We start from the raw sequence: 23,118 nt of genomic DNA on the forward strand, positions 1-23,118 counted from the left end.
CTGCCAAATATCAGAAAAATAAATTGCATACTGACACTAATGTTTTCCATCCTTGTTTTCACGTGGAAACTTTTTTTCCCTTGATTTGACTGGTTCCAAGACCTGGCCCTAATATTGTCGAATACGAATGAAATCTTCAGGTTAAAAATACTTCCTTAATCAGTTTTCATTTGCTGCATTGAATTATCATGTAATGAGGAAGGGTAAATGTGACTGCCTGCCGTAACTTATTTGTATTCTTCTGTATACATCTCTGCTGTGTTTCATCCTCATCTTCTGCTGCCTAACCCAAACAACTCCAGCCTTGCCAGATACCCAGTTTCATTAGATGCCTCTGAAATCTTCTGGTTCTCTGTTACCTATGAGGCTAGGCTGCTCTGAAGAGACTGCTGTTTTCCAAGCAAGGATATACCATCTGTTTATAAAGGGCCGAAATATGACCCTAACAAGTTGCTTTAAAAACAGATGTGAGAGGAAGACGACCTTTTTGCATACCTTTACGTGCAGTCTATGCTAAACCCTGGCAGAGAGCCCCTGGGCTGCTGTGTCCAGCTGGTACGCAGAAGAGAATGGCGAACAACCGTGCAAATCTGCTCTCTAGGCAGGGGAGGCTTTCTGATCACAGCCATCCGCCCCCACTGCTGGATATTGGCACAAAGTTAACATGTCTGCCTGTTTGTAAACATTTCAAGACCCATCTTCAAATCAAGTTAAAAGACTCGGGCCATGATGTTCATGTAATAAAGAGCAGTTTGGAAATGTCAGAAGCAATCAGAGGTCATGCTGAAATGCCTCTGTATCGTGTCTCAGCTCCTTCATACAGAGGAATAGTTTGAAATATCAACTTGCTTTTAGCTGTATCCTTGAAAAATTTGTGAGCTCTTGCATTGGACCTTCAGATTAGAAAAGAGAAAATAGGAACTCCCTGCAAACTCATCTGTCAGTACAATACTGATACCCTTTCCTTTTAAAAGGTACAAAAAATATTGTAGGAGTCCTAAACACAGTGGCTACACTATTAGCTATATTCTTCTAAGTACATTTTTGCCTTTTTATACATGTTAAATGAGCAGAGACAAATGTCAAAAGGACAATTAAAATGTCTTTGACTCTGTTCTGTTGTGCCAGTGCAGTTAAGCCAGAGTAGCTACATTTGTACAAGCAGCTCTTTTGTGTTACCTGTTTGCATTTGGCTGCGCTTTGCTCAGAAAATGCTTCTGCTTTTACAGTTACATTATGAACCACGTTAATGTTATAATTGATGCACTCAAATGTATCCAGTGTTTCAGCTGTAATTATGACCTCTGCTTTAGCAACTCTCCTAAAATTGCCATGACAAATTAACTAATAAGAAAATTAATATGAAGAAAGCATTTTGGTTCTGGGCTGTTGGCACATTTTTGAGATTACTAGGGAAGGAAAGCATCCACTTCTTACGCTCAATACTTCATTGCTTTCCTTCTTCCCTCCTCTCTCCCTCCCTTGCATTCTTCCTGGAATGTGCAGTGTTTTGAATGTGCAGTCATATTTAGGAGGAAAAAGAAAAAAAGATAATTGGAAATTTCTGACCTGAACCTGCTAAAGGGCAGTCTGAACACCTTTAAATGTTGAAAGAGAAGGAGACTGCGTATGAACCCATGGACCTGAAGAACCTGCAAACAGTGAATTCAAAATTCAACAGGCCTGTTTTCTAAATTTAGGCTAAGAACAGCCAACATACGAGAAGCATCTAAAGAAAAGCTGGTCCCATAACTATCCATATCAGGGGGGTCATAATCTAGTAGGGAGAGTTCACAAGAAGGCATCATTAAACCTCAGTCTCTGCCCTGATCAAGCCAGCTTCAATCCTGAATCCCAGCTGTTAGTCTGACAGTAGCTGAGGCTTAAGAGTTGAAAAGTACTTCTTGTGTCACCAGTACCTGGTTAGTGAAGCATTAGTATTAGCAGGTGGGACTCTTTGAGTTATCTCAGAGTAATTACAACCTAATTCACTTTTATACCCTTGTTATTTCTTTCAGTATAACGGTTCTCGGCCAAGGGAGGAATGGGAAATGTGGCACCCGACTCTCATTGCAGAAGCCCTCTTTGCAATATCCAACATTTTAAGTTCCTTGCGTCTCATATCCCTGTTTACAGCAAATTCACACCTGGGACCCTTGCAGATTTCTCTGGGACGCATGCTGCTAGACATCCTTAAATTCCTTTTTATCTACTGTCTGGTGCTTCTGGCTTTTGCCAATGGACTGAACCAGCTTTATTTTTATTATGAGACCAGTGCCTCGGAGGAACCCAACAACTGCAAAGGGATCCGATGTGAGAAACAGAACAATGCCTTCTCCACGTAAGATGTCCTTTCCTTTCTGTTTTTAAGGTTGACTTCCACTGTCCCCTGTCTTACCTGCCTTTGCCTGTTGTCTGTCACTGCACTGAAAATGCCTTTATTTATTCATTTGCAAATCTCAGGTGAGCTGGTTGACTGTGCAGGAAAGGTGTGCGTTAACTGGGACAGACATTCTGCTGAGCCTTGCTGTCAGAAAGACTCTTACTTAGGTCTGGAAGCAGGAGACAATCGTTTTAGTTCTGGACCAAAGAGTCTCCCTACATGATCCTGCAACTTAAATTTTATTATGGCTCTGTACAATTTCAGTATATTTGAGCAAACAGGTATCCTTTTGCTATAATATTTGTTTTGTCTGATTCCAGACGAAAGGAGGGGAAGCTAAACAAAATGTAGGAAACAAGGGACAAACCTATGAAACAAAGGTATTAATAAATAATGAGATACAGCAACAACGACAATCTCACCTAGGCCATTTTTATGCATACACGATGTTGCAGGCTTCTCTGATTTCCTTGCACTGGCGTGAGACTAAAATCCCAGCAAAATCCTTTTTGCTGGAAATGCTGGTACTTTACTGAGATGTTGGAAATTGCTGTGATGACAGCTGGCAGGGTTGAAAGAGATAGCACATGCTGAAAAATAACATGAATTGTCTTTCTGATGTATTTGTTTTAATTACTAATAGTGGAAATAATTATAATAATCAGCCCCCACCCAATTGTTCTTGCTGCTTGCACAGTACTTAAAACACAATGGGAAGAGAAATAAATAAAGCACAGTCTAGAAAAAGGCCTACGCCCTGCAAACAAGCAAAACAAAACTGTTGTCCACCACTTTATGCTAAATTAAATAAAACTTGTCATAATGCCCAATAATTCTCCACTCTTCCTCAGCTGAAGGCTTGAGGTTAAGAAAGGATTTGTGACATATTTGCAGTGTTCTCAAAAGCAGATGATGGCTGAGGCCACATGACTGGATTGGAAGAGAAAAGGCTCCAACATTGTCCTGCGGGCTCCCTCCTTGAAAGACGTGGGGCGTTTTCATGGGTTAGAGCCCAGCCTTACCATCATGACCTGCTAGACCAGACGTGCTGCCGTTTTCCACTGCAGAGAAGCAACACCGTAGGCTTGATTAATTTTCTCATTAAACCCATCTATATCTGAAGGAAGTGAATGGAACTGCACTGTGCTAATGAAAAACAGAATTAAAGACTTAAGTCTTTTTTCTATTTTAATTGCTTTGCGTGCCCCAGAAATGTCTTGTGCTGCCCTTGCAAAGGAATTAAATAACAAATACTATTCCTTGATCTACGTCCATATTGATGCAGCAGCCAGAGGGAGAAATGTTCGGCAAGCACCGTGTTTGTTAAGTGGCAACTTCTAGCTCACAAAGGGTCAAACCTACAAAGTTCAGGACTAGAGCCTGCCTTTCCCTGGAGCTATGGCGAACAGACGTATTCAGTTCCGCATTCTGGTTTGGACCTGTCTCCATCACAAAACAGTTGTTTTAGAGATTTCACTGTCAGCAGGTTAGTGGAGAAAACAACAGCAGGATTTGACTAAAGAAAAAGAGCATTGGGTCAGCAGGAAAGGAAAAAAAAAAAAGATCCTCAAGCCTGTAAGAAGGTGTAATAGCTTGGGAACTAGAAATGATACAGAACCATTTAACAGAAAGTGTGCAAATCAGCTTACAGACCACAATTTCTCCCACCCTAACATTCAGTTTAAACCCCCTGCCAAGGAGAATGTAGCACAGAAAGGAAATTGAGGGGGCTCAGCCTTTATGGCAGAGGTTTGTTTAAAACAAAATCGCAGTGGGAGGGGATCCATTAGGACTGAGGTCTCCTGGCAGGGGACAGAATGCTCTGCAGTTACTTTTTGTTTGAGACTTGCTTAAGAAATTTATTTAACGTGTTCTTAAAAGTTTAAATAGTTGTTATTAACACCCCCAGTACAAGCTGACATTTGGCCCTCGAGCAGATGCACAGCATGGGGGACTGGCTGTGAGCAAGAACGAGCAACCTGCAAAACTGAAAATTACATCGTTGGGCTGGGGAGAGCGAGCATGGCTGGAGTGAATTCAAGTCAGAGCTGGTGTTACCTCAAGTTTGCTCATAGTTCATCCCTAATGAAAGAATAAATGTAAAAAGCTTTCAATCAGTACCCTTTGATTCCTACCAGCATTTCGAGGCAGTCACACAAGAAGGTCTGATTTTGTAAGGGAAGAAAAAGCAGGACGCCGCGTGCGTTTGTACAGCTTGTTTAAAATGTGACACCTATTTACTGGTGCATTATTTCTTATTACTCCCAAAGGCTGGGTTTAATATTTTCTTGGTGAGGAAATTTTCTGCATCGCAAACACAGATCATAGAAAAGTAATATTCCTTTGTGACAACAATGAGGTGAAGTCATGAATAATTTAAGGTTTTATGCTTTGGCCTCACCATGCCTTAGAAAGCAGAGTGTCTACTGCTTAGGCAGACAATTTGGAAATATGTTTATTGCTGTGTGTCTGGCAACTGCAGGAGGGCAAAGAGAGAGAGGAAGAGGAGGAAGGGGTGGAGGAAGTCACACCTTACTGCCTGCTGTGTCATCCTCACTGGAGGGTCATGCTGATCGCTGGGGCCATTTCTCCAGGGCCTGCAGGAGGTCGGGAGGGTTCCTGGGGCAGAGGGGGGCACTTGCTCTCTCTAAGCTGCCGTGGAGAGTGGTGGAGCTTTGAGATTTCTCCTGTTTGCTTAAGATCCAAAATACACTCGGCAGGAGGGGATAGTCTCTCAATCACAATTTCCAAAATTCAGGTTTTTTAAAGCTGCTTCTCTGAAGTAGCACGAGCTGCTCCTGAAACACTGTGAAGAGAGGCTGTGGTTCTGACCTGTCATTAAACACTGAGGAAAGAGTAACTCAGCCTTGCTTCTACGCAAAGCTGCAGAAACCAGTTGCTGTTTCAAGGGGGACTACGTGTTCACATGTGAATCTGCTGGCCTTAGGCTGGGCCCAAATTATACTCCTGGTTAATACTGTGAATTCAGAGCAATGCCCTGAACACTTCTAAGACTGATTGTGGTTTCATGATAGGAACCTCTGCCTCCCCTGAGCCTACAGCCTAATCAGTACTTTTACTGCTAATAGTTAAAAGATAGCTAGCACTCCACCATTTTTGAGTAGAGAAATGCTTAGCATTCTTTGGTTAATCCTTGTTTTCCCATCTCACATATTTAATAAATCTTAAAAAGGGTCTGACTTTTGGGAGAAAGGATTTTTTGCTTTAAAGAGTCTTTTTAATTTTGGCCAGTGAAAAACATAAGATACGTCCACAAAATATAAAGAAATTAAATCCCCATATAAAGCACAGGGGTACATGTGGAACAGATGCCCAGAGAAGCCAGGAGAACACATTCCTGGTATGTCAAGTAAAGTATCTGAATTATTTGTATTGATTTTTCTAGTAGGAGCATTTGAAAATATCTACTGACCTCAGGCCAAAATGGAAACTCTTAAACAGGCATATAAATGTCATTTTTTGATGATATAAATGCTGTATTTTGGAAAGCCAAAACAAAGATGCCCAAATAGAGCAATTATTTAGATTGCGGATTATGTATTTGACGTGATTGCAAAAGGTCACTTGTCTCTGGCTGAAGCAAATAGAGACCTGGGGTGATCTCATCAGCTGTAAAGCACAGTGAGGTCAGGTCTAGTTCATCTATGGAAGGAAGACTTCAAAAGAAGAAAACCTCTCCAGCTGGATTAATGTGATGACTCTTTCATCTGAGTCATTACTGATCAATTGTTGCAGCATGCTGTTGAGGGCACTGCGCGGTGGTGGGTGGGAGCTGCTGCACAAACAAGCCGTAGCGACCGGCATTTTTGGCCACGTGCATTGCTAACAGGCCGGCTCTTAGCACGCTGGCCTGGTTCACTTGCAGCCAAAGTCATTGCAAGCTCTCAGCCTGTGCTAGAGCAAAAGGTGCAGGTGGATGTGATTTCTCACGTCTCCTACCTCGTTATTGTGCGCTATTTAACTACTACGGTCATGCTGTGCTTGAGGATGGGTTCCCTGAACATTTAGTCTGCAGATACGTAAATGATGCAGGCACTGATTAAACAGGAGAGTTTATAGATAACAGCAGTATCACAACATGGCAATTTTAATTAGAGGGAATATATTATGGCTGTGCTTTGCATGTGTGCACAGTAGGGAAGAGAACCTTGGGCTCCCTCAGGGCAGTTAGGCTCGTTGCATCTCACAAGGATGTGGACAGGTAGCAAATGTTGATGTGACACTCCTCTCCCATGCATTGGCCAGCGGGTCGCTGTGGCTGGAGTGCAGACTGCCTCCCCGGGGAAATAAATGGCTGGACTGAGCAGCCGCTCTGCGGTGTCCCAGGCTCCCGACGTCTGTGTGTTCCCCACCTGGATGCTGCCTGAACCAGGTCATTGTTTTCCATTCCCCAGAGCCAAGTAAAAATCTGGTTTCATTTGCAGACTTTTCGAGACCCTCCAGTCACTCTTCTGGTCTGTGTTCGGTCTGCTGAATCTCTACGTCACCAATGTGAAAGCCAGACATGAGTTCACGGAATTTGTTGGGGCCACTATGTTTGGGACCTACAACGTCATCTCCCTTGTTGTGCTGCTGAACATGCTCATAGCCATGATGAACAACTCCTACCAGCTCATTGCCGTAAGTTATCTCATTCTCTCTCTTTTTGCTTTAATTTTCCCCGTGTGCCTCATCTGTTCGGCTTATTGCAAGTGTGTATCTTCTGGGATGCTGGAGACTGCTGCCCCCAGTTTTTGACAGCAGGTAGTTGGGATTTCTACTCACTAGCCTGAATCATGCTTGTGGAGGAGGTTTTGCTCTGTTTGTAATGCTTCTTAGCTGGAAAAGGCTTATCAGCTGTGATCTGCCCTTGTCTTCTCCAGTAGAGTAACCTCACTGATCACCTTGTCATTAGCAGCTGATTTACTTTGTAGCAGAGGGGTATATAAAGGGAAGCCTTCCCACTGCTTCCTGAGGTTTGGTTTTAACTTGGGGGGGAAGGTGGTGTGTATTTTTTTTTTTTCTCTCTCTCCTATTACTATTTTCTCATTTGAAACCGTGTGTGTCAGGAGCTTGGTCCTGTACCTTCTTATTCCTCAGTCTTCCCACTGAAATTAGATCATGTCCATCTGTAACACCAGCCAGTCTCCTCGCAGCTGACTCTGCAGACCCATAATCTCAGATTCCTGAGTAACCTCAGTGCAGGCTGGATCTGAGCTGAGGCAGCTCAGGGCTGTAAAGCCAGTTTCAAACTTAACTTTATCTTCATTTTAAGGTTCAAAACTGGTCTCTCTACTGTAATCTCATTCTGTGTACCTAAAAGCCAATCTGTACATCGATGATTAAATTTGTCAACAGATTGAAAACTAAAGCAGCATGGCTCTGCATTTTAAGGCTCTTCAGGTAAACTACACAGAAACAGTATGGAAGGAAGCTAAATCTTGTGTGCACAGTGCTTCAGGTAGACCAGTGGGCACGTACTTTTCGGTTCTGATGCCTCACATGATAGGTTTAGAGATAGTGAGGTGATGAAGTGTTACATCATCTGTGAACAGAAACAGGAGTTAGGGAAATCATTTGTGTCCTCAGCTGGTCACCCAGAAGTACAGGCAGAGTAGAGACTGACTTTTCTGCTTTGGAACTCTTGGATTTACTCTAGAAGATAGAGGATAAAACAGAAAAAAAAGAACTGGCACCAGCTGTCCTACTATTTCCATTCCCAACTTCCTGGACAAATCTCTGGGGAAATGTATGGGTGAGCTCCTTTCCTGGCTAAAGCACACGGAGGAGAGTATTGAGTTTTCTGCTTGAACAGGTTCCACAACTGCTGATGATCATCTCCTAATTCAAGTGGCTCCTAAATTCAGTTATCTAGTCAAAGGGAGCACAGACCCGGTCAAATTAGTGATACTTTTGGACATCTGATCTTTATCACGTTAAGAAGTATGAGAAGAACTGCACCGTTGACCTTCCAAATGAGCAGAAAAGCAGCTTATCACAAAGGCATCGATGCTTTATCAGTCTGTTTCAATGCTTTAAGTGTTTTCTCTTTGTTCAGTGCTACTCCTCACATTCCAGGGAGACTGGAATGAGGGGCAGAAAACAAAGATACTCTCCTTGGCCATTTTCTCCCTTCCTTTATTGCCATCAAGCAGGCTTGTCACTGACACAAAGCCCAAACCTAAGATTGGCATAAGAATAGCAGTATTTGCTATTCACTAGAATACAAACCACTCATCATTCTTTTCCCTGAATAATCTGAGTGATGCAATGACACATTACAAACAATCCCACATGACTTGGAGAGACCCATCATAACAATTAACTGAAGTGAATGGTCCAGAGCGGACTTGTATTAACGGTTTTGTATATGGAGCGGTTGGGAACAGTGAATTGCTCCATCAGAAAGTATGCTTGTGAGGGACCTGAGCATGAACCCCCTACTCAGAAGAATGACAGTGAAAATGCTGCAGGATACTTCTTTGTCACTTAAGCTGCCATATTGCAATTGCTACTGAGAGCAGTGACGTTTCTTGAGAAGGCAAGAAGCAGTCACTTCCAGCCTCTTCTCGTGCAGTGCGTGCAGCTTGGGTTTTGAAGCTAGTATTTCTGCATGCTCACAGCATTCTCTCAGGGACAAGTTCTCTTCATGTGTCTTCTAAGGGCAAACATCAATTAATCTCTTCCCTGAAGAAAACAACTCATTAATAAATGTTGAGCTTTACAACTGTGGGTCATTGTTTAACCTCCTGTAATTAGGTCTACCACTTTCTGAATCACAGTAGACTGGTTGCTAGACTAGGCATTTCTTCCTCCTGGTATTTATATTTCATTGAATACACGTGGAATGACAGCATTCCAGGGAGGGAGGAGGGGAAGGGACCAAGAAGCCCTTGGAGTGGGGTTGAGGTCTTCTTCTCAAATACATCAATAAGAAATCTTGTGCCGTGCGCAGGACTCCGCAGAGAAATAAAATGAGCTAGACCTCAGGGATGAGAGTGCATCTCTGCTTGTTGATTTCCTTGCAGTGGAGTGGTCAGGACATCTTAATTAATTCCACTTGTTAATGAGGCAGTGGCACTGCTGCAATGCAAACAGTCTTTCTCCCCTCCTCTCTTCCAGGGACAAATATGTTAATGCATTTGTAGCAGTTATTCTTCAGGTTAACTTTTCTCCATTATCTCATATATACATGAATTTCTGCTGTGAGGTTAGAGAAAGGAGAAACTAAGCTGCTCTTTCTTCACTCTTCGTTGTGTCTCCCCAGTATGGGGGCTAGGGCTTGGTAGTTAATTAAGCACTGTAGGCGCACAGCGTGAAACCACAGGCTATCTGTGGAAGACAGAGCAAGGCAAGCAAAGAGTAAAACCTCCACACAGCTTTGAGTGATTCCTGGCTCAAAGAAGGAAGAATTTTTCTGCCATAATTTTGTTGGTTTTTTACTAAGCTATTTCAGACTTCAATACATTTTTCTAGGGGTACCCTGAAGCAATTTCAATATTGATTTTTTTTCATACGGCCCATTTTTCTCTTTTTGCCAAACGATTGTCAAGAGCTGGTTATGGGAGACACTATGTTTCACTGACAAAATAAACAAAATCCAAACGCGCACCAAAATTTCCATACACTTTGCCCTGTTTCAATATGTGAAGATCAGAATGTTCTATACAAGCAGCACAGAATGCAACTGGATGTTATGGACTGCCAGGTCTCTCATCTCAGTACCTTCCCAGACGTGACAGAAATACCATCACCTGATGAATAGAAGAGGAATATGTCGCAATGACAAGAGGAAGGACAACGGAACTTATCTCAGAGTAGCCAGGTGGCTCCATCCTTCCTTTGGGTAATGAGGATGCTTTATGTGATAGGCTGTTTCTCATAAGATTGCCACTTGGCTGCATCTGAAGTTATACAGTCCTTCTGCCAGTTCGTAATTTTTTCAAAACAATGTGATAGTGGGTGTTACTGGGGGTCTTAGGGTGCAAGTGCATTTTGGCCTTTCTGGCGCCCTAGGGTGCAGGTACGTTTTGCAGGGAATTAACAATCTACGCATATTTTCTGAAAGCATGTTCCTTATGGACACATCCGTGATACTCTGGGAAGTCATGCAGGAATTAGTCACTGGAACTGTACCAACAGTTCTGACTCTGCAGCCGCAGGAGCAGTGGGAAGCAAGATCGATGGAAGAACAGCAACTAAAGACTCATCTGCAGGAGGAAAACCATGGGGCTGTGAACTTGTAATCTGAGTTCCAGGTGAGTTAGAGCAATAAGTGGCACAGAACAGCACTGTGGCACTAGGCATCCCACTGACATATTAAGGAGAGATGTAAGCACTTGCAGCTTTTAGACATTTTAGGAAAGTACAATGATGCTTAATACCTCAGGGAGAGCATCACACCAAAGTAGGTCTGAGAAAAATTACCTCTAACTACTGTGCATGAAAGTGAAGTATTACAGCTTCAAGTGTGTAACACATGGCATACATGAGATGTTGGAATAATGACTTCACTCCAGCAGTATGTATTAAGGTACAAAATTGTTTCCTATATTGTATTTTGTATCTTCCTGTTGGTTTGCATGTCTATTATTTCAAGCTAGTTCACCTCACACAGCTGCTACTGCAAAAGACAGCTGCATGTTTAATTTTTTTAAGTGTATCTCTGCGAGTAGAGTGTATGACCGGGTTGAAAGATAGCTGCCGGTGTTTGGATTGGAGAAGTTAGGGCACTGGACACCAAACTAGGAGTGCCATTTTAAATGATGGAATGAAAGAGTAGATTAGCACATATTGTGGAGGACAGAATGAAAATGATAAATATTTTGCACAGCAAAACAAAAGCTGTATAGTAAACAGAAACAGTTGGTATGTGCAGCTAAAAATAAGTGATCACTTCCAGGAAATTTTGACTTTAAATGTAGGGATATTGTGCATGGAATTTTCTCAATTTTTGCAGAGTAGAGAGCTTAAAAATTAAAGCATAGAGGACTATAAAGATTTTTCAGCTCCCTGTTACATTGTTTCCAAGATGACTTTGGATTTCCCGCAGGAAGTAGTAACAAACTTTTCTTGATCTACAAAGATCAAGAATTCCTCTAGTTTTCTGTGCCAATGGAACTCTCTCAGCACCACAGCAGTAAATGCTACCCAGTTTAATTCACAACAGCAGCAGAAATTCTCTTCCCCACTGTGATCTGTGACCCTTAGGACTGTCAAAAAAATACTGCACCTCCTCTGCTCGCATGACCTGTACAGTTATTACTTGGTGGTTTTGCTAAGGAAGAATTTTACGAATCAATAAATCTAGTTCAAGATACACAGCTGGACAGTCCCTGCATGTGGCAGGTTTTGGGGTGGTAGATTGTCCCCCTATAGAGGTAAGGCCAGCTCCAAAGCCTGGACTCAAATCTAAGCTATTGTAAAGCATCAGGAAGTGTTCATGTCACAAGCCCCATTTCAGAACTGTAAATTTTAATTTCATAGGAGAAATTGAGATGTGTTTGGTTTTTAACTCTATCATACAGCAGGAAATGAAATTATGCTCTTGTTATACTCTTGTTGCAAATATGAGCTGGGATTAATGTGTCCTGAAGCTTTTTATGGTGTAGCAAACCAACTAGGCTCTACAAAGGGGATTAAATGGCTCTTCTTTGGTTTGCCGGCTGAATGAAATATCACTGTTTGTCCCCCAGTTTTATGGCCCTCAGGGTCTCCAGGTGACCAACATACACATCCTGCTCGTCACTGCCCATGTGCAGACCCCGTGTTACGGGTGCAAGTAATACGCTCAAGTCTTTTTCTTCATTCTACAATGCAACTGTAGTTACCCATATCTCAAATACTGTGCTCCCAAAACTCATCCGTGTCATCAGTAATAATTAATTGAAATCGTAAATCCTCCTGAACTTACTCGGTGCCTTTTGTGACATTTGGACAGGCAGATTTCTGTTACATTTCCCCATGGAGTGTGATGTGTGTGAAGAAATGCTGGACGCTTGCTCTGTAGTTCCCTCCTGGGTAGCTGTAGCACATCTTTAGAGGAGTGGGATTGATTCGGAAGGCTGGGTGCTCTCTCTGGAGCTTGTGACTGGATGTGGGGGACTCCCAGCAGATTTTTATTTGAAAGTGAAGGGAAATACGTTGCAGCAGTGGTGTGCCATGATGCTACCATACAGCGAGAGGCCTGTGTGTGAAATTAGCCCTGGAGCCTCGCTCTAGACTGGCAGGCAGCTTAATTGCTTTTTGTTAGCAAGCTAAAGTATTCATTTGAAGGTGTAGAACTGTTTGTCTTTTTGCTGGCTTTGGCCTAATTACATATAACCCATGGACTTGAATCAAGTTGTTAATATTCATCTGGTGTTTGCAGAGCCTCTAAATGGAAGCACTTGATGTGCTCTGACTTCATATGCTGCATCTTCCTTCTGTTATTAGACTAGACAAAGCTAATTCTCCATCCTAGGGCCCAATCCTGCAAACCCCTGCTCATATGAGTATTGCCAACAGGATCAGGAGGTTAATCCTTTCTGTTGTTTTTAATCTTTGAAAACCCAGATATTTATCTGACCCTGTGTACCAGGAAACTGCCCTCAGGGACAAGGGAGCAGAACAGAGCTGGCAGATCTTTAAGGACGCTTTCCACAGAGCACAAGAGCTCTCGATCCCCAGTGTAAGAAATCAGGCAAGGAAGGCAAGGGACAAGCATGGCTGAGTCGAGACCTGCTGGTCAAACTGAAGGGCGAGAAGGAAATGCACAGGCAGTGGAAGCAGGGACAGGTGTCCTGGGAAGAGTACAGGGAAGCTGCCCGGTTGTGTAGGGATGGGGTCGGGAAGGCCAAGGCGTGGATGGAGCTGAACCTGGCAAGGGATGCAAAGAATAACAAGAACGGCTTCTACAGGTACGTCAGCCAGAAGAGGAAGGTCAAAGAAAGCGTACCCCCCCCGATGAACAAGACTGGCAAACTGCTAACAATGGACGAGGAGGAGGCTGAGGTACTCCACAACTTCTTTGCCTCAGTTTTCACTGGCAGCCTCTCTTCCCACACCTCTCGAGTGGATGGACCGCACGGCGGGGATGGGGGAGCAAAGTCCCTCCCACTGTAAGAGAAGATCTGGTTTGTGACCACCTGAGGAACCTGAACATACACAAGTCTACGGGACCTGACGAGATGCATCCCTGAGTCCTGAGGGAACTGGCTGATGTAGTTGCCAAGCCACTCTCCATGATATTTGAAAAGTCATGGCAGTCACGTGAAGTCCCCGGTGACTGGAAAAAGGGAAACATTGCACCCATTTTTTTTGAAAAGGGTAGAAAGGAGGACCCTGGGAACTAACGACCTGTCAGCCTCACCTCTGTGCCTGGGAAGATCATGGAACAGATCCTCCAAGAAGCTATGCTAAGGCACACGGAGGACAGGGAGGTGATTCGAGACAGCCAGCACGGCTTCACCAAGGGCAAAACCTGCCTGACCAATGTAGTGGCCTTCTATGATGGAGCAACTGCATCAGTGGACAAGGGACAAGCTATGGACATCGTCTATCTGGACTTTGACACAGTCCCCCACAACATCCTTCTCTTGAAATTGGAGCGATATGGATTTGATGGGTGGACTGTTCGGTGGATAAGGAATTGGTTGGATGGTCACATCCAGAGGGTAGTGGTCAATGTCTCAGTGTCCAGATGCAGATCAGTGAGAAGTGGTGTCCCTCAGGGGTCCGTACTGGGACCAGTCCTGTTTAATATCTTCATCAGTGACACAGACAGTGGGACTGAGTGCACCCTCAGCAAGTTTGCAGATGACACCAAGCTGAGTGGTGCCGTTGACATGCCTGAGGGATGGGATGCCACCCAGAGGGACCCGGACAAGTCTGAGAGGTGGGCCCATGTGAGCCTCATGAGGTTCAACAAGGCCAAGTGCAAGGTCCTGCACCCAGGTCGGGGCAACCCCCGATATCAGTACAGGCTGGGGGATGAAGGGATGGAGAGCAGCCCTGCGGAGAAGGACTTCGGGGTACTGGGGGATGCAAAGCTGGACATGAGCCGACAATGTGCGCTTGCAGCCCAGGAAGCCAACCGTATCCTGGGCTGCATCCCCAGCAGCGTGGCTGGCAGGTCGATGGAGGGGATTCTGCCCCTCTGCTCCGCTCCCGTGAGACCTCACCTGCAGCCCTGCCTCCAGCTCTGGGGCCCTCAGTTCAGGAAAGACATGGACCTGTGGGAGCGGGTCCAGAGGAGGCCACAAAAATGATCTGAGGGCTGGAGCCCCTCTGCTACGAAGACAGGCTGAGGGAGCTGGGGGTGTTCAGCCTGGAGAGGAGAAGGCTGCGGGGAGACCTTAGTGCGGCCTTGCAGTGCTGAAAGGGGGCCTACAGGAAAGATGGGGACAATCTTTTTAACAGGGTCTGTTGTGATAGGACAAGGAGTAATGGCTTTAAACTAAAGGAGGGGAGATTTAGACTGGATATAAGGAAATTTTTTTACCCTGAGGGTGGTGAGACACTGGCACAGGTTGCCCAGAGAGGCAGTGGAGGCCCCATCCCTGGAAACATCCCAGGCCAGGTTGGACGGGGCTCTGAGCACCCTGCTCTGGTTAAAGCTGTCCCTGCTCGCTGCAGGGGTTGGGCTGGATGATCCCTAAAGGTCCCTTCCAACCCAAAGCATTCTGTGATTCTATGATACCGCCATGGCCAAACCACTCTGGGGCTTATTCAGAGAAGCAGAAACATTACATTTAAGTAAAAAACAAGATGAGCTTGCAATCTGCAGGTGACCCCTGGCTGATTTAAGATATTACAGGGAATTTGATGGCATTTATATGGGTGGGTTCTGTTTTCTTTGGTGTAGTTAACACACCAGTGCCCTGCATGACAGGTCAATAATTCTGTGTCCATTACGTGCGAAGCAGCACAGCAAGGTTTGCTCTTGCTACATAATAGAAGTTGAAGTATCCAGATGGAACTACATAGGTTGCAGCCCCCTGCATTATCCCATCTTTTATTTAGGCCTGACAAGCTCAATTAGCATTATCTTGTGCTTCTGCATCGAGGGGACTTTCATTAAAAAGGCAGAAGAAAAAAGGAAAAGTGAAAGATAAAGGAGAAATACTACTGAGGAAAAAACAGTGAAAAACTAAAAGGGATTTATCTGGGAAGAGCTTTCACCTGATACTGAACAATGGGAACAGCTATATTACGAATCCTCTGAAATGTGACTTTTTAGATGCCAGTGCTTCACAGATTTCAACACGCTGCAATCTAGCAAATAAGTTGATGCTGATTATATAGGTGAAACAGGATACATACCACTCCATCCAATTAAACAGGAAGATGTCTAATAACCAGGATGCTGTGCTACGGCTCCTTGTCTGCATTTCTGTTCTGCAGTCCGGTCCCCTGCAGCTCCTCAGTGGCAGAGCCTGTTCTTAGAATCTGGGGAAGAAACAGGGGCTTCATCTCCTGAATCAGTGCTATCTGCACAGCTCAAGAATCACTTAGAGACTTGAGCTATCGCATACATTTATAATGGTCCCCTTTCTTTTGGCTCAAGGATGTATTTAAACAACTGGGCTGTTTAGCTAGGATTTTTCATTTTCGAGCAGTTTTTCAGTTTTTGGCAGCTAAGCTCACGCACTGCGTTGAAGTGACTTTGCAAGCAGGCTGACTTCCAGAGGTGTCAGGCACCTGCTTCTCCCACTGGTGCTATGACCTTTACAGGGTCAGTAAAAGCTGTAGTCCAGCTCTGATCCTTCGCTGAGGAAAGGCAGTTTATGACCAGTCATAAAAGAGCAAAATACTAAAGCATTTGGTACCTGAAAACATGTACACTGTTTCATTGCTTAACTATGGAAGTTTGGGAATGATCATTTTATTCTTTTTGTTACTTGAGGAAGGGGTATCAGGACTGTGTATATATGTGCATAAAAAGGTTGTAAAGCCTAAGGAGATACAGTCAGGCTCAGAGCTTTGATTCGGGGAAATGCCAGCAACACATGAAACCAGCTCCCAGGGTCAGACAAGTAATGAATTTACTGTGTTACTACCCTTCTGGTCAGCTCGATGTGACCAGACAGTCTGGTAAACATTTTTGTAGCATAGGAGTCAACGGCAAAGAACATCAGATGTGCTTTGTGATTACTCATAATCAGAGTTCAGATCTAAAAGTTACAAATGGCCCTAAAGACCACGTTAAAGAAACTGTTAGACCTTGAAATACCTCTGTTGCAGCTGACATCACATTTCAGAGCTGAAATCACATCCTTATAATGGCACAGACTGGATCCTGGGATCTGAAATTCACATGTGGGTCCAAACTGGGATTTTTCTTCTTGGGACTAATTTCTCCTGGGAAAAAAAAAAAAAGAAAGAAGAAATAAAGAAAGAGGGGTGCAGAGAAGGACTCCTTTGTATCTGGCTCCCACCAGTCTAGCAATGAATTGCAAGACATTTCTTCTTCCTTGGAAGACTGAAATCCCAGGCTGACCGGCTATGCAGAAAAAAATCAAAGATAATATTCTGGAAATAGTGCAAGTAGAAGTGAGGCAAGGTGGTTTTTTTTTTTTTTTTTTGCCATGGTACTAACAGATTCATCACCACTCAAGCACTTTGGGTTAGACATACCTTCTCAGCCCACCATTTCTCTACAGGCATGTGTGAATGACTTGATTTTGACCTGGCTGGAGGTAGTTAACATTATCAGCACAGATGCACCTTATCTCTCTGACTTTCAGCATGAAAAGAGCCTCTTATGAGGCAGTGATAAAACAGAGAGGGGATGGCAGGAAGAACAAAGCCTTAGTGCTATCTTTCTCATTGTTTCTTCCTGCTGAGGCTTTTTTAGAGATCTATTTGTCTGCATGACCTTCCTAGTGCTCTGATTTATTTGACTATTAAAATAAAAATTGAACTTTGCTGGAATATGACTGAAGAAAAAAAAAGGTGTCAGTTCAAATAATTTAACTGCACTAAAATGAGCACAATCCACAGTTCGCTGTGTTTTCTCAAATATAATATTCCCTGGCCTTCTCATTAGCTATCGTTGTTTCCATCCAGTATGCTGGTGGGAGATGAAAGGTAATTGATATATATAACCGAAATACATTGTGGACTGTAGTGCATTGCAAGCTGTAATAAAAAATTTAATTATGAATATATTCTGCACATGGAAGATATAAATAGCAGAGATGCTAAAGCATGCATTTTCCAAGTACAAACAAACTGATTCCCCAGAGCTGGGAGAATCAGCCAGCTGGCAGTACGGAGGTCCGTTCTGGGGGAGCGATGGCCACTGCACAGCTCATCTCAGGTCTGCTGAGGTGGCCCTCGGGAGTGAATGCCCGTGCTCATCGCTTGGCCTTGCGTCTTCAGCTGCCGTTAGTGGTTTTCTTCTCCATTGCAACCAGTGACCTACCCCAGTTCTGTAATTTCCGAGCCTCTTTGGCTGTGCCCCAAAGATGGAGTCCTTTATCCATCTTACTATAAAACAGTTGCCGTGCAGTATGTCTCGTTGGCACTGAACTGGCCATTCCCTTAATCTGTTTGAAGTGACAGACCTTGGACACTGCAAAATTAAGGAAGCTTATCCTAACTTCCTCTGTTACAGTGTGGTCTTTCATGGGCTGTTCCATGACTGGGATCTTCATCCAGCTTTCAAGTTTTTAAGGCTCGCAATCCCACTGATGGCTTATCTGAAATGTCTGCTACGTAAAAATTTAGATTTGGGTTTTTTTCTCCCTTGTGCTCTGTTTGATTTCCTCACCTAAGGGCCTTGCTGCCTTCTGCCTTTTACCAGAAAAGGATAATAGCTCTTCTCTGAAATCAAGTCGTCACCTGTATCTGGGCCCAAGAATTCACTTTTCTTGTATCCTAGTGCTGGTATTTATTTAAGAGCATTTCTTCAGGACCTGCCTATGCTTCCTGAACGTCCTTTTCTTTTTTAATGTGCCGCAGCCAGAAAATGCCCCGCATCCCTGGCTGAGCTGCTGCCCGGGGAGCGGCTCTCCTTCCCTGCCCTTGCCCACGTGCCTGCGTTGCATGCTCGTGCACGGGGTTTGCTTCGCGGCTCTCCAAGCACGTTTGCCCTCACACCTGGGTGCTCCTTTGCTTTGCATCATGCTGGTTTGTGTCTGCCGTGGGCTTGTTCTCCCCAGGGCGTTGCCACACGCTCCTCTTCAAAGCCGTGTGTGGTTGGCGTGGGGCCACCACAGCTTCCCCGGTGCGAGCGTCTGGTTGCTGGTCAGGACTCTGTCTGCAGTACCCGGTGCAGCGGGTGATTTTGTGCTAGACAGTACTTTCATCTCTTCTCTGGCTGTCTCATTCCCTGACTGTTCTAATTGCTTTTTCTAATGCTAGATTGTCCTCCTTTAGTAATTTTTCTTGTATTATTTTTGAGATTGATCCTATTAAGTTCTTATCCTTCAGTATGTCATCCCTGGCTTTGAAAGTAAAGACGTTTGTTGTCAGCTGCAGCTGAATTACCTATGCATTAATTGCTTTTGTAAGTCCCTGATTTTTCTCATAGACTTTTTTTTTTTCTTTCTATGACATATTTTCTTTGAAAAATATTAAGCATCATTTACCTCAAATAGCCTGCTTGGATTTTTGCTGCTTGCTTCTCTGAGCTTCTCATTAAACTCCCAAGCTCTGCTGATGTTATTACCAGTTTGCTCAACACATATTACAAAATTAACAGCTTTGAAACTGCACAAGAGTTGTCTCTGTCGGGTTCTGTATAGATGTAACTTTCTCCTGACCACCTTTCTGCAATGCTTTCTGTTCAGGACACAGAAGGGTGTATTTCTTGTGCTAGCCTGCTTGAAAGCCATTGCTGATGTATTTTCTGTGCTGTTTCCTGCTCTGGCTTTAGCAAAGAGCAATAGAGAGGCATATGCGATAGAAATATAATAAATAGAGTTTAATGACTTCTCCTACACTTCGCAGCACAGCTAATTACACAGCAAAAAAGCACCTTCAAGTTCCTGTGCCTCCCTTACTCAATAGGCTGCAAATAAGATACATCAGGTGAACGCTGCATCTCCTCCTTCCTTCCTAGAGAAAGTACTGTGGCGTGGGCACTTCCTAATCTTGCAGGGCTGCTGCTGACACCTCCTGGGACAGCAGCAGAGAGCGGTCCTGCTACTCCTGATGCAGAAATCACACCGGCTTCTGCCAGCATTCCCGGCACAACGGGAAAGCTTCTCGCGCCTCCTTCCGAGGCGCTCAGCCACGGCCAGACAGCCTGGTCCTGAGGGCATTGTCACAGCCATCTATATCCGCATCTGACAGGCAGCAGCCTGATTTCCAGCTTAGCCCACTGACTGTTGTATAATAAAACACAAGAAAGGCACACGCAGCCCTTTTTGTGCCAGCTAGAAAGACATTTTATACATCTTTATATATTATTCTTTCCAAAGGAGCGTGGGGAAGATTTGCATCCCAGGACTACACTTCTTCCCTCTTGTTAGAGGAAGGGGCAGAAGCCCCTGTGCACCTCTGTGTAGCATAGAGGAGCTTAAGTAACTCATCGTCTTGTGATTGTTTTGCAGTGGAAAAGTTTGAAGACCTTGGAGTGCCTGGCGTCCTCTCAGCATTATGTTTTAGTTGATCGTTCATACCAGGCTCTACACCATCCTCATCCAGAGCTAACCACAGTGTGCGGCGAGCTGCCGTAATCCGTTTCAGCTTATCAGCCTTTAGCTAACGTAAATTCAGGACTAGCCCAGTGCTTTCAGGGATGCTAATTCAAGAGTCAAAAGATCAGGCTCCCAGTTTACTGCAGGCTTCCCACGGGACAGCCCTGTGCTTCAGCTCCTATGTGCCGAGTTAAAAGTAACAGCATTTTCCTCCATCAGCTTTCCAGCCCCAAGAGAGCTGAAATACTAAACACGTGAAGAGGCTGAGGAACCTAGAGGCTGCAGCAGTGGCAGCCATCTCGTAAGAGAACTAAAACAGTCTGCCATTGCTGGGGCTCTGCTGCCTGGGTCGGTACCAGCTGAGAAGCTGGCCATTATTTGGCAAAGTATGATCTAAACCATATGGCCCAGCAAAGGAGATGGCGATGGGAATCTTTATAAAAAACATTTCACAAAATGTAAACAACAGATTCTCTACACAGAGATAAAGATGGAGATTAATGCTTGAATTATCCTAGATAATTGGTATAGCAGGTAATTATTTAAAATCTGACACATCTGTGAATACATCACTCGGACTGAATTAGAAAATCCTCGCAACTGCTACAGCAAGATGGTTTTGGCGATCCCACAGGGAAATCTGTATGGGAGATTAATTCTCACTTCAAATGGCAGAGATTTGCAAGAGGATTATGCGGCCAGTATGACACATTCGCATTGTGATAGCAAGTGATACAGGTTTTTTTCTCACAGAGAAGCTGAGTGCTGGTTTCTTTGAGTTCACGTGTTCTTTGAGCTCGAGGGCTCGGCCCTCTTGGAAGTAGAGGGTTTTGTAGCTGAAACGAGCAGTGCTTGAAGGAAAACAGTGATGGGAACAAGGGCAAGAGCAACAGGAGCTCAAAGAGAAGACAGCGAAATCCAAGCTTGGATTTCAATTCCTAAATTTCTCAACCCACGAGTTTTCTCACTTCTACCCTTCCAGTTCTCTCCCCCATCCCACCGGGGGGTGGGGGGAGTGAGCGAGCGGCGGTGTGGGGCTGAGCTGCCGGCTGGGGTTAAAGCACGACATAGCACAGGGAGGAGAGTTAGGAAAGCTGTAGTTTTGTGTGGAGATGTCACTGCAGTAAAGAGAGCTCTAACCAAGAAAATGGTGGTTTCCTGGCACACATAGACATTCTCAGTAAAACTGAAGTGTCTCTGCTATATATTTCCAACATAAAACTGCTGCCAGGAGCTCTCATCTGATTTGCTCAGGTTCTCAAAACATCAAGGTGAATAATTGAGACAGGCAGAGTTTGTAAACCCTGGGGAATTCATAGCAGCAGAAAGAGAAAGAAAAGATACTTCACACTTTGTACAGAGGCTCTGTCTTTTAAGAGAGGTTATATTGCACTTGTTGACTGAGACTGCGCAGGAGGAAATACAGGTGGGGGCTGAAGCCAGCATCCAGCCTCGCCCACAGACACATGTAGGTCAACGGGGATTTGTTCAGACCAACCACAAAACTTCCCCAATGAGAAACTCCCACTCAGTTTCGCAGCCCTGCCCTACGCTTGCATTTAGCCCCTAGTCAAGCCCTCATAGTCCCCTTAAGCTATTTTAAAATGAAACAACAAAAAGAAAAAAAGCACTCTGTGCAGAAAAGGTTTTTTAGCCCTTTTCTTCCTTCCTTTCCCAGAAACTAATTTGCAATCCCCAAGCCATAGATTTGCCTTCTCCTCCTCTACAAACAGCATCCAACACCCACTGCTAAATCACCTCTGCCCAGGACATGCCCTTTCTGTAATGTGTCCAAGGAAATTGCTGCCAAGTCACCACACCTGATCCCACCCCACCACCTACACTGGACCTTTGTAGAAGGGAAGGGTGGATTTATAACCTTCTCCAAACTACCTTCTCCCTTCTGACTCCTTGATAGGATATTTACACCTACTTCTGTATTGACAACTTAAAATATAGATGTCTCTATCCAAAATAACAGTCTTTGCACTCTCCTTCAGCTACTGCCTTACACTAAACTCTCCAGCTGCTCCAGATAGTGCTATCAGTGTTGCCAGGTGTCTGTAGTTCCTGTACACCCTGAGAAAGGCTTACTCACAGCAGGGCTGAATAACTCGGTGCTGGTCTCATGCAGTTATTCCCCTGCAAAATGCTTTAAAGGCTTGAGCCAGCAATGCCCCTCTTATCTGCAGCCTTTCAAGATGCAGCCACCATTGTTTTTTTTCTCTGGTGGTGAGCATGTCCAGGTAGAGCACAGGGAGCTGCAGCTCAGGCCCCTTCTCTGCCAAGAGAGGTTTGATCTCCTGCCTCCCCCGTGGGCAGCACACCCTGCCCAGCAGCCCCTCGGCTCACCTGGCCTGTGATGCCGCTCAGCCATCATCCTTCTTCTGAAAACTGTTTCAGCTGAAGTTGCCCAGACCAGGAAACGTTCAGGTAGGGCAGAAGTGCACCCTTAGGATTGAGCAGGGAGCAGCCAGCTCTGCTTCTGGAAGAGGCTGGGACAGCTCTGCCTTTACCTCTGAGCAGTTATTAGGCAAGAGTCATCCTGTGGGTTGCTTGTGGAGCTTGGAGCATGAACCTGGAGTCTGGGAAGGAGGAACAGCCCCTGGTCCTGCTCTCCTCCAGCTCTGCTGAGCTTGCTGCAGTCTGCAGGTAGAGACGAATTAAAAATGAGCAGGACTTTTTTTTGATGGCAATTATTTCTACTGCTGTAAACTGCATTTTTTACTACCCAGAACTTCATTTCCACCGGCATCAGCTTCTAATGCTTCATGGTGATGCTGCAGTTTCCCTGCTTATGGGGTCTGATAATGTATGAGGCAAAAAGGGGCATGGCAGCCTGCTTCTCTGAGTCTACCTACTTGAAGACAGCCCTTTCGGTAAGTTGGCAGGGGACAGTCATGTTCTGGGCTGATTCAGACCATCTGCAGAGGCTAATGTGCTCCTGGGCCACTGAGGCAGTCATTTTAAATAGAGAGCTGCACGTAATTTGAATACGCTACTAAAATGCACCTCACTGTCAAAATGTGAGCGTATTTTGCCCATATCAGAGCACTGCAGTGTAGCCAGAAAGCCAGTGTAGTAATTTTGGGGGTGTGATGTTCAGCC

General features: G+C 44.6%; 1 protein-coding gene across 1 annotated transcript in view; it reads left to right on the top strand.

Annotated features, from left to right (window-relative positions):
- TRPC5 (transient receptor potential cation channel subfamily C member 5) overlaps nt 1-23,118 on the top strand; it is a 67,894-nt gene that overhangs the window by 39,662 nt on the left and 5,114 nt on the right. The window contains exons 5-6 of the mRNA XM_009484407.1: nt 2,019-2,341; nt 6,829-7,024. Coding sequence (XP_009482682.1) covers nt 2,019-2,341; nt 6,829-7,024 — 519 coding nt within the window. The remainder of the gene's footprint in view (nt 1-2,018; nt 2,342-6,828; nt 7,025-23,118) is intronic.

The sequence above is a fragment of the Pelecanus crispus genome, chromosome 13 (genome assembly GCF_030463565.1).
Source record: "Pelecanus crispus isolate bPelCri1 chromosome 13, bPelCri1.pri, whole genome shotgun sequence".
NCBI classification, from domain to species: Eukaryota; Metazoa; Chordata; class Aves; order Pelecaniformes; family Pelecanidae; genus Pelecanus; species Pelecanus crispus.